The following is a 10906-nucleotide window of genomic DNA, read 5'->3' as shown; positions in this document are numbered from 1 at the left end:
TGGTTGGAATAGAACAGTGGAAGCTCAGGGTGGAATAGAACAGTGAAGCTCAGCGGTGGAATAGAACAGTGAAGCTCAGCGGTGGAATAGAAACAGTGATTGAAGCATCAAGTCGGTGGAATAGAACAGCATAGCTCAGTGGTGGAATAGAACAGTATAGCTCAGTGGTGGAATAGAACAGTATACTCAGTGGTGGAATAGGAACATTAGAAAAGCATAGCTCAGTGGTGGAATAGAACAGTGAAACTCAGCGGTGGAATAGTAGAACAGCATAGCTCAGTGGTGAAATAGAACAGCATAGCTCAGTGGTGGAATAGAACAGTGAAGCTCAGTGGTGGAATAGAACAGCCTAGCTCAGTGGTGGAATAGAACAGCATAGCTCAGTGGTGGAATAGAACAGTGAAGCTCAGTGGTGAAATAGAACAGTGAAGTCAGATGGTGGAATAGAACAGCATAGCTCAGTGGTGAATAGAACAGTGTAGCTCAGCGGGGGACTAGAGGGAACAGAACATGTAGCTCAGCGGTGACTAGAGGGAACAGAACAGTATAGCTCAGCGGTGGACTAGAGGGAACAGAACAGTGTAGCTCAGCGGGTACTAGAGGGAATAGAACAGTGTAGCTCAGCGGTGGAATAGAACAGTGTAGCTCAGCGGTGGAACAGAACAGTGTAGCTCAGCGGTTGACTTAGAGGAACAGAAACAGTGTAGCTCAGCGGTGGACTAGAGGGAACAGAACAGTGTAGCTTAGCGGTGGACTAGAGGGAACAGAACAGTTAGCTCAGGCGTGGACTGGAGGGAACAGAACAGTGTAGCTTAGCGGTGGACTAGAGGGACAGAACAGTGTACGGTCAGTGGTGGACTGGAGGGAACAGGAACAGTGTAGTCAGCGGTGGACTAGAGGGAACAGAACAGTGTAGCTTAGCGGCTGGACTAGAGGGAACAGAACAGTGTAGGTCAGTGGGGACTGGAGGGAACAGAACAGTGCAGCTCAGCGGTGGACTGGAGGGAACAGAACAGTTGCAGCTCAGCGGTGGACTGGAGGGAACAGAACAGTGTAGCTCAGCGGTGGACTAGAGGGAACAGAACAGTGTAGTTAGCGGGGACTAGAGGGAACAGAACAGTGTAGCTCAGCGGGGGGTACTGAGGGAACAGAACAGTGCAGCTCAGCGGTGGACTGGAGGGAAACAGAACAGTGTAGCCTCCGGTGGAATAGAACAGTGTAGCTCAGCGGTGGACTAGAGGGAACAAAACAGTGTTAGCTCAGTGGGTACTAGAGGGAACAGAACAGTGCAGCTCAGCGGGGTACTAGAGGAACAGAACAGTGCAGCTCAGCGGTGGACTGGAGGGAACGAAACAGTGTAGCTCAGACGGCGCCGGGTACTAGAGGGAACAGAATGCAGCTCAGCGGTGGACTGGAGGGAACAGAACAGTGTAGCTCAGCGGTGGACTGGAGGGACAGAACAGTGTTGCTCAGGGGGTACTAGAGGGAACAGAACAGTGTAGCTCAGCGGTGGACTGGAGGGAACAGAACAGTGTAGCTCAGCGGTGGTACTGAGAGGAACAGAACAGTGTAGCTCAGCGGGGTACTAGAGGGAACAGAACAGTGCAGCTCAGCGGTTGGACTGGGAGGAACAGAACAGTGTAGCTTAGCGGGCGGGTACTAGAGGGAACAGAACAGTGTAGCTCAAGGGCGGTAATAGGGGAGAACAGAACATGCAGCTTCAGCGGTGGACTGGAGGGAACAGAACAGTGTAGCCTCAGCGGGGTACTAGAGGGAACAGAACAGTGTAGCTCAGTGGGGTACTAGAGGGAACAGAACAGTGCCAGCTCAGCGGTTGGACTGGAGGGAACAGAACAGTTGTAGCTCAGCGGAGGTACTAGAGGAACAGAACAGTGTAGCCTCAGCGGGTACTAGAGGGACAGAACAGTGCAGCCTCAGCGGTGGACTGGAGGGGTGTGTTAAACATTTTATTAGTCTCTTCCTCTCTCCCTACCTAGATACCACCCTTTTCCTGTGAGCCAGGATATCACTGTTATTGCAGCCTGTTCTCATGTACTGTATGTTGGTGGTGATCTTCACGGTCCACATGTAAAGGATATGTACCTCATTTCACAGACACTAATTATAGGCTAGGCGGGTCTGACGCACCAAGTCTGGAACCAACGGGACCCTGAACAGCTTCTACCCCCAAACCATAAGACAGCCTAAATAGTTCATTAAATAGTTAACCAAATAGCTGCCTGGACTACCTGCATTGACCCTTTTGGTAACTAACTTTTTTTGACTCATCATACGCTGCTGCTACTCTTACTATCTGCCACTTTATTCCTAGTTATACAGTATGAACCATATCTGCCCTCAATTACCACATCGACTCAGGTACTTGTACCCTGTGTATATAGCCAAGTATTATAGCCCAAGTATATCTCTCTCTGTTATGGGTTTTTTAAATAGATTCAGAGGTTTTTAGGAACAATAAGTTCACATTTTAGCTGTCTGCAAAAAAAACTGTCTTGCAGCGACCTGTTCGGAAAGAATGAACAAGCCTCATAAACACCAAACACAGAATGCTAATCTACACATTAAAACACTGAACAGTGACCTACACCGCTCCCAAACCCGCACAAATACAAATCCCTCCTAAAACCTTTCCTCCCCACCAACACATGTTCCCTCCTTGATTGAGTCAAAGTTGTGAAAACAAAAACAACTCATCTCCCTTTCTGTCTCCTTCTCTCTGTTTGCATTGTGGCTGAACCACCTGTCCTTTAAATACACCCCTCCACAAAAATGACCTTAGACGTTCTATCTCCCTGAGCCCCCCACCCTATCCTGCTTTATCTCCTCCTGTGGATAGTGAGGTTAGCCACGGCGTGCCTTTTGTCTTGCTAATTCCCTTCCATTCTGAGGTGGCACTCACTTTCCCCCATGTGCAGGTAGGCCATGAATAGCACAGCCTGGGGTAGCGATGCCTGGTATTATTCCCCTGTCCAAAAGATTCACCTGTTAATAACTGCGTCTCTGCCTGGTGCTGCCAGGACCTGGGTCTCGGGGCAGCTGCTGCCTCTGTGGCAGCAGACAGAGAGGAGCATGCCGCGGCTCTATTGTTTTGGCTAAATGATCATGCTAAATGAGAACACTCTTTCTGTCCTTTATCTCTCTCAACATATACCTGGCTCTCTTCGATACAGGAAACATAGTCCCCTATAAAAACACCTCTGAAATAGAAAACAGTTGCCCATATTTAAAGTTAGCAGTAAGATTTTGGAAGATAATGCTGTCCTACCTTCTTTGGCAGCCAGGCTTGGAGACTGATCCATGTGAGATGGAGTGTTGTAGGATAATGATGAGCTACCTGCAACATGCCAGATAGGCACAACGTCAGAGCAGTATGATTTTAAAGTTCACAGTTATCTGTGCATAGGGCATGATTAATAAAAAATACTGGCTAATAGGTTATACAGTATAGTATACTAATTCAAGTAATTCATTTTAATGATTCATTATTCATTATACACTGAGTGTATAAAACATTAGGAACACATGCTCTTTCCATGACATAGACTGACCAGGTGAATCCAGGTGAAAGTTATGATCCCTTATTGATGTCACCTGTTAAGTCCACTTCAATCAATGTATGAAGGCGAGGAGAGAGGTTAAAGAACGATTTTTAAGCCTTGAGACATTTGAGACATGGATTGTGTATGTGTGCCATTCAGAGGGTGAATGGGCAAGACAAAATATTTAAGTGCCTTTGAACAGGGTATGGTAGTAGGTTCCAGGCGCACCGGTTTGAGTGTGTCAAGAACGTCAATGCTGCTGGGGTTTTCATGCTCAACCGTTTCCACGAAGGGTATATCAAGAATGGTCCACCACCCAAAGGATATCAAGCTAACTTTACACAAATGTGGGAAGCATTGGATTCAACTCAATATTAGGAATGTGTTCCTAATGTTTTGTACACTCAGTGTACAACGGTTAGCAGTGAGTAGTAACACTGGCCAATACCCAGAGGGTGGCAGTAAGAAGATCATTGATTTCTGTAAGTAGATCTCAATTTCCTTTCATTTGAGATGCCTCTTAAAATTATACTTAAAAATTGCCCATAAAGAATCGACCTAGCAATATTTTAATATGTAATCCTTTAAACTCGGAACGCTGTGCTGAGTCAACAATTCCACCAAAAACCTCCTGACTATTAAAGTCCAGAAACCAAGACTATAGTATGTATAATAGCATGATTGCTTTTCATTTCACCTTATAGAGCAGAACTGTCTGCATTCCTCTGCTGACACAAGCAGCACCAAAACGCTCTCTTCATTTTAGCTGCATAAATCAGAGAGGAAAAACAGACCAAAAATGCACTGGGAAAACACCAGTGCTACTACTGCTATGGAGAGTGTAAGATTGAATACAAAGACTACTACTATGGGGAGTTGCTAGTTAGGAAGGAACTCTAGGAGCTTTTCTGAATGGGCAGGAGGAGATGGAGAGATGAATAACAGTATAGGCTACAGCTTGGGAAGCCTTGGAGTGGCGTGCCTTAGCTCATTTTGGAGGGTGTAGGGGAATGAGAGGGCCCACAGCAAGGCAGATCTGGGGGCTGTTATTAGGGGGGCTGGTGGAGGGGGGCTCTACACACAAATTCTAACCCCCACCCCATTCCCACTCCACCCCAGCCCACCCCACCCCAAGGCTCTGGTCCTGATTTGGACCTGGGGCCGCTGAACAGGGGAAGCATTGTGTGAGATAGGGTCCCTGCACAGCAATCAAACGCAGCTCCCCATACAAAAATTATTCCACACTCTCAGTGTAAGCGCACGGGGCAGACACGGCACCGACTCATCCTCAGGGAGAGTAAGAGAAGTAGAGAAAGAGAGGGAGAGGGAGGGAGAGGGAGAGGGAGAGGAGGGGAGAGGGAGAGGGGACGAGGGAGAGGAGAGAGGAGAGAAGAGAGAGAGAGAGAGAGAGAGAGAGAGAGAGAGAGAAGAGGAGAAGAGAGACGACGACGAGAGAGAGAGCCAGAGAGGAGAGAGAGTAAGAGCATGGAAGGACACAGCAAAGGGTGGGCGGGTATGGCCTTGAGACGATCTCCGGTCGGCTCCCAGCCGGTTGAATCCTACGTGCAATCCTTGAAACATTTAGTTCGCGAAGGCTAAGGGTTTCCTGCCCATCAGCGGGAAGCAAAACGATCATATCCAAAAAGAGAGCAACACTGAGGGATGACTCCCGGCAGGCTGATGTAGTAATGTTACCTTTTATGTGTATGATAGCAGAACAGAAAAGTAGAGAGAGAGCATAAGATGGGCCGAGGACGATCAACGGTGGACACTATTAGGCAAGGATGCGCTTCGCGGCTACAACCTCGCCTATTTTATTTGGACGTGCTCTTCCCGTCGCACTTTCGGCCCACCGTGCCGGCTGTCGCCCACGTTTGGTTGTCTGTGGGGGCTTTACGAGTGCTCCACCCCGCGTCTCCGTCGCGCCGGCGATGCAGGGCGGCCCTGACCCGCTGGGCCGGCGCGCGCGTTTGCTGTCCCAAGGTGCGCCTTGAAAAACAAACAATTCCCAGTAATCTACTGCAAGAGATGGAGATGACGAGCCATGTTCAGCTTGCCTCCGACTCAACCAAACCACACATCTGGCCCGAGCAGTCTGCATTCCTTGGCTGATTTACCATAACCATCGCCTCAGACATGTGTTCTCTGATTCTTGGTCGTGTCGCTTATCAATGAACACTCGACGATGTACCTCTTTAAGAATGCCACGGGGTCTTGCGAATCCTCCGTCCCTGCTGACCCTAACAGGTCCATAAGTCACATCTGTGGGCAAGAGCATCCTGCCTGAGAAGTGTTTACGACACGGTCGATCTGGTGGCGGCTGTGTGCTGAGTCCTGGCTTTGGCTAGTTGATTTAACAACCAGGTAATAGCCCGAAGGCTAAAAACCTCTACTTACTACCCGGCTAACCGATCAACACATTGTACAGAAGCCACACCATCGTTTGCTCGAGAGTTAATTTATAGCGCAGGCGGGGGAGCCTCCCTATACCTAATTCTCTTTCTCCATCAACAAACAACTGAGGGGACACCACGATGGGGGTGAGAGAACTCAGTGCCCCTGTAAAAGTGAGGCCTTACGGAGAGCGGACACCCACCGCATTCCATCGACTTAACCTTAGCCAAGTGTCCTCGTCCAAGATCCAAACCAGACCAGACGGCTGCTGTGCTAAGCGATAACCTAACAGCTTTAGACAACAGAGTGCAGGACAGACAAGAAGTCCTCTGACCCTCTATCACTGGAGTGCCTACACGCTGCAATAAAGAAGAGTCATTACATGCAGGGCATAACGCGCTACAACAATAACAACCTTGGTCTTTACAGAGAGTTTTTAGAACTTGCAAACGACTGAAAGATGCAGAAGAGCTGGCTGCACAGGAGACGACACTCAGTACCACTCGTATTTCTCGATCGCAGCCTTCAGGCTCCCTACCGCACAACCGATGGTTATCGGTCTGTAGCGAGGAGAACTATTTACGGCTTAGCGGGCAAATCGGCCGATCGTGGCCCTAACTACCCATCCAAATCGGTCCTCTCCCCACTTCGCACCAGCAAGCAGCTATGTAGATTCAGGCAGCAGAGCAGCCGGGAGCTGGATCAGGAGCATCGGCAGCCTGGGAGGCTGGACAGGAGCAGACACACTGGGTATTGCTGGAGGCTGGAACAGGAGCAGAGGCAGCATGGGGTGGCCTGGAACGGGCATGCATGCAAATGAGCAGAAGTCGAGCACTGCCGGAGGCTGGACGCAAACAGAGAGAGCGCTCTATTCACCTTCCGGCCTTCACCACCACACACATCCCGGACAAGCTTCCATCTGCCACCTAGCCCCACAGTCAAGTCCTCCGAGCGACGAGCAAACCTAGATCAAGGAGCCAGGGACAGCTGGAAAGAAAAGCACTACTCGCAGTTTCCTCACACTATGGCACCAATCCTAAAGCGTCACTCAAGGCCAATTTCACGCACTTGCAATCAAGGAAACTCCGCAGTCTTTCTTGCTTCTGCTTTTCGCTGGCTCTTTTCTATACCTTACGGCGCGGTCGCCTTGCCGGCATCTTCTGTTCCGCTTCGGCCCTTCGTCCGTGTCTGGTCTCTGAGCGCAGAACAGTCCGCCTCTACTTGATGCGGTATCACTGTTCTCGCTCTTGGCTTATGTTCCAGAACACATGGGGGACCAACCCGACCTATCAACGAAACGGCTGTGAATAAAATGCTAAACAGGCCCGCAGAATTCTCTCGCCTCGGAGCAGCATCTCAATTGAACGAAATCCTCAACACTACATGCTCACCCAAAATTCATTTCGCAAAACAAACATATAGGCGGAGGAAAAGCAGGACGGGCCAGCGACGACGGTAGATAAAAAATACGTCTGGAGTATAGGGCGTGTTCCCCCGACACCATATCGCGGGACCAATATATGAATGCACCCAACGCAGTGCAACCATGACTGCCCTTTAGCATCGTTCACCGAGGGCGCTTGGCAACGGCTGCCGCAACAAGCTGCGAGCGCAGAGATTCGATATGAGCTGGACATGCAAAATGGTCTTGTTGCTTGGGTCACACCATGTCGCTCTGTCTTAGATAGATAATGCGTGCGCTGTGTGGATCTACAGACGAGATTGTACGCACCAAAGCGTTCGTGTGGATGTGAACTAGTTAGCTGTAGAGATTCGCGGGAATTGAGGGTCAGGGGAAAAAATGTATTTTTCCATCGAATGCACACCGTTAGTATGGCCTACATTGGAACGATGCAATTAGACTGGCCACTGAAGAAAATAATTCTACATCAGGAGTCTTCAATAAAAGGAATTACGAACCCAACACTAACCCTATCTACGATCTGGTAGTACCCACCAGGGAGTGTCGGTACTGAAATTATTCCACTCGTCATCGGTTCGGAAAGGAGGAGGGGAGGGAATGTAGAGGTGGTGCAGCGCCAGCAGACTGGGCGCCGCCGGCTCCCTTTATCTGGTGTACCCGACAATTCCACTTTGGACAGAAGACTCGATTACATTTCCACCCCAGGGGCGTGGCGCCTGCGGCGCCCGGCCAGCACCACGATCCATCCACCCCTTCTTCGCGGTAATTCTCCATCTCCTCTAGATCGTGGATGGTTCCTGATCTGACCGCGAGAGCCGAAGCTCAAGCTCGCAGCTCTCTTCCTGTGAGCTGACGCCTCAGGTGTCTAATGACATTCTGATGCGGCTATGCGCTCCATGTCTGATGGGCATTATGTTCTGAATTGTAGCTGCAGGGGGGAAAGAATGCGGCTCATTTCCTAGGACTAAACCCTCGGAAGCTCTCCACCTCTTCCACGTCGTAACTTTTACTGAACACACGTGCCGTCCACCGTCAACCTAGAAGTGCCCCCCCCAATAGGGTATGCATACCTGTGCTCGTGTGGCTGACAAATTCATCAAAAGGCCCCACATGCCATTGTCATGCCCAAGGCACGGTGCTACGAGGTATAGAAGGCGATTTGTCTGCAAAACACACATACTGGGGAAGGTCCTAAGGAACAAGTTTCAGATTGAGCCGGAGCTGAGGAATGGCCGAACAACATCTCTTCTGTTTCTCAACACAAAACACCAACACACGATACACAAGAACTGCAATGGGGGGGGGGGGGGGGGGGGGGCCGTTTTGAGACGCAGTGCAGCCTTACCGCCTAAAAATGCCAGGCTAAAGTTCCCGCAGTCGACCGTCCTAATGAAAACTGCTCTGCAGAGAGGCGGTGGGGGGGCAGTGTCATCGCTCGGTCTCTACACAGAGCCTCCAGTCCTAGTGCTGCAATCTCTAACACGAATGTGGGCGTTCCACTCATCGGGTGCACCGCAGCATCTTTCCGCCACCCTTGACCCAGACGAACCACGCACAGCGACAGAGAAAACTGTTGACAGACCTCACTGAACTTAAAGTTCCCATCTCATCAGAAGCAAACCCAATCACCCAATTTGGGTATAGCCAGAATACTGTCTCATATCTCATGTAGTAAATCCCCTCCGCAGCCACGGCCCATGGCCACCCTTTTGGAGCGCCACCCACACACGCTCCGCACTCTCACGGAGCACAGCGCGGCCAGCTGCTATTCTCATGCAGTACAGAGGGGCCACAGACCGACATACACGTACCGGGACTCCGAACACACGTAACCATTTATAAGCGGCTTGACACCAGTCCCGCTCCGAGCACTCCCCCGGGAACCCAGTCAACCGCTCCTCGCCCCGGCGGCAGGCGGACAGACGCACTCCACCACCTCACGGCGCTGACGGCGAACGGCGGCGGGCGGTGAGCACCCGCAGCCCAACACCAACAACCTTGTCTTGAACATGGCCTCTCACCTGGCGAAGTGCGGGCGGGGAAGAGGGACTCAACTCCGTCTAGCAACTTAGCCTCGTGTACAAAAAAAAGCAGTAAACTCTTAGCGGTGGATACCGGCTCGTGCGCGATGAAGAAACGCAGCTCGCTGCGAGACTAATGTGAATGCAGGAACACATATATCGACACTCGAACCGCACTTGCGTCCAGGTTCCTCCTGGGGCACGCCTGTCTTGAGGGATCGCTTTGCCATCAATCGGGAACCTCGGGTTTCCGCGGCTGGGGCATCGCTAGGCCGGAGCGCCTTCGTCCCCTAAGTGCAGACCAGGACGGCTCGGGTGGGATTGTTAGGATGGGCCCGGCTCTACTTCCTCCCCTGCGCGCCATTCTCCTCCGTCTCGGCGGGAGCCCATTCCGCATGGTCGGACGCGCGGCTGCCCGGTGACTGTCTCTCCAGCTGCCCGCGTTAAGCCATTGGTCTCGGGGTAGCGCGCTCGGGGTTATTGGTGTCGCGGGAGTGACGCCGCTGACGCGAATTGAGAAAGTGGAGCCCGGCGACGGCCACACAATTACTTTGACAGACCTCAGACAGACAGACACCCGCTGAATTTCAAGCATATTACTAAGGCGAGAGGAAATAAACTAATACCAGATTCCTCAGTAGCGGAGCGAAGAGGGAAGACCATCGCTGAAATCTGTCCGACCGGCGGGCAACGGAACATGAGCGTCTAGAAGACGCTTTGCCCGGTGTCGATCGGGCCTGAGTCCTCTGAATCGAGGCTCACCCGATGGAACGTGTGCAGGCGTAACGGCCCTTCGCGCCGGGTCACGGTCTTGCTCGGAGCGGGTTCTGGGATGCAGCCAAACCGGGTGTACTCCATTAAAAGGCTAAATACCGGGCACGAAGACGATAGCCGACAAGTACTGTAGGACAGTTGAAAGAACTTTGAACAGAGAGAGTTCAAGAGGGCGTGAAACCGTTTGAAGGAACGGGTGGGGGTCCCGCGGAAAGTCCCTGCCCGGTAGGATCAACTCGGCGGGTCAAGTCGGGCCGTTCCGGTGTGGTCCGGATCCCCTCGTGGATCACCCCGGCGGGCTCGGCCCCGCCGCGCGCATCCTCCTCGGTGGTGCGCCGCGACCGCCCGGTCGGCTGGAAGTGGGGCTTGGGGCGAAGGTGGCTAGGTTTCGGCCGTGAGTTATCAGCGTTCCCTTGCTCGTACTCGCCGCTTTCCGGGGCGAGACTTAGTTCCCGCTGCGTCCAGTCCTGACCCTCGGGGGGGCACGGGGCCCCCGCTCCGCGCGACTGGTCACCGGTCGGACGTCCTATGCGACCTCAACCGCGTTGCTCGCCGAGGGCGGGGACGGCTTCACAACGAAACTGCGCAGGGTCAGTGCGATGTCGGCAACCACCACCCGTCTGAACACGGACAAGGAGCACGCGCGCTGCAGTCAGGGTTCTTCCGAACCACCCGGGGCAATGAAGTGAGGCCTGACGCGTTCGCTGAGGTGGGATGCCCGGCCCTTCGGCCGG

The 10906-nt window shown here is 52.1% G+C and overlaps 1 protein-coding gene across 3 annotated transcripts in view; it reads right to left on the bottom strand.

Moving 5' to 3' along the window:
• LOC111982811 (Friend leukemia integration 1 transcription factor) overlaps window positions 1-10906 on the bottom strand; it is a 146807-nt gene that overhangs the window by 11789 nt on the left and 124112 nt on the right. The window contains exon 6 of one of the 3 annotated variants that reach the window (XM_024014415.1): window positions 3287-3355. The exons of the other annotated variants lie outside the window; for them this stretch is intronic. Coding sequence (XP_023870183.1) covers window positions 3287-3355 — 69 coding nt within the window. The remainder of the gene's footprint in view (window positions 1-3286; window positions 3356-10906) is intronic. 3 annotated transcript variants of the gene reach the window in all.

This window comes from Salvelinus sp. IW2-2015, linkage group LG22 (assembly GCF_002910315.2).
Source record: "Salvelinus sp. IW2-2015 linkage group LG22, ASM291031v2, whole genome shotgun sequence".
Lineage (NCBI taxonomy): Eukaryota > Metazoa > Chordata > Actinopteri > Salmoniformes > Salmonidae > Salvelinus > Salvelinus sp. IW2-2015.
This window is presented reverse-complemented; position numbering and strand designations above follow the sequence as displayed.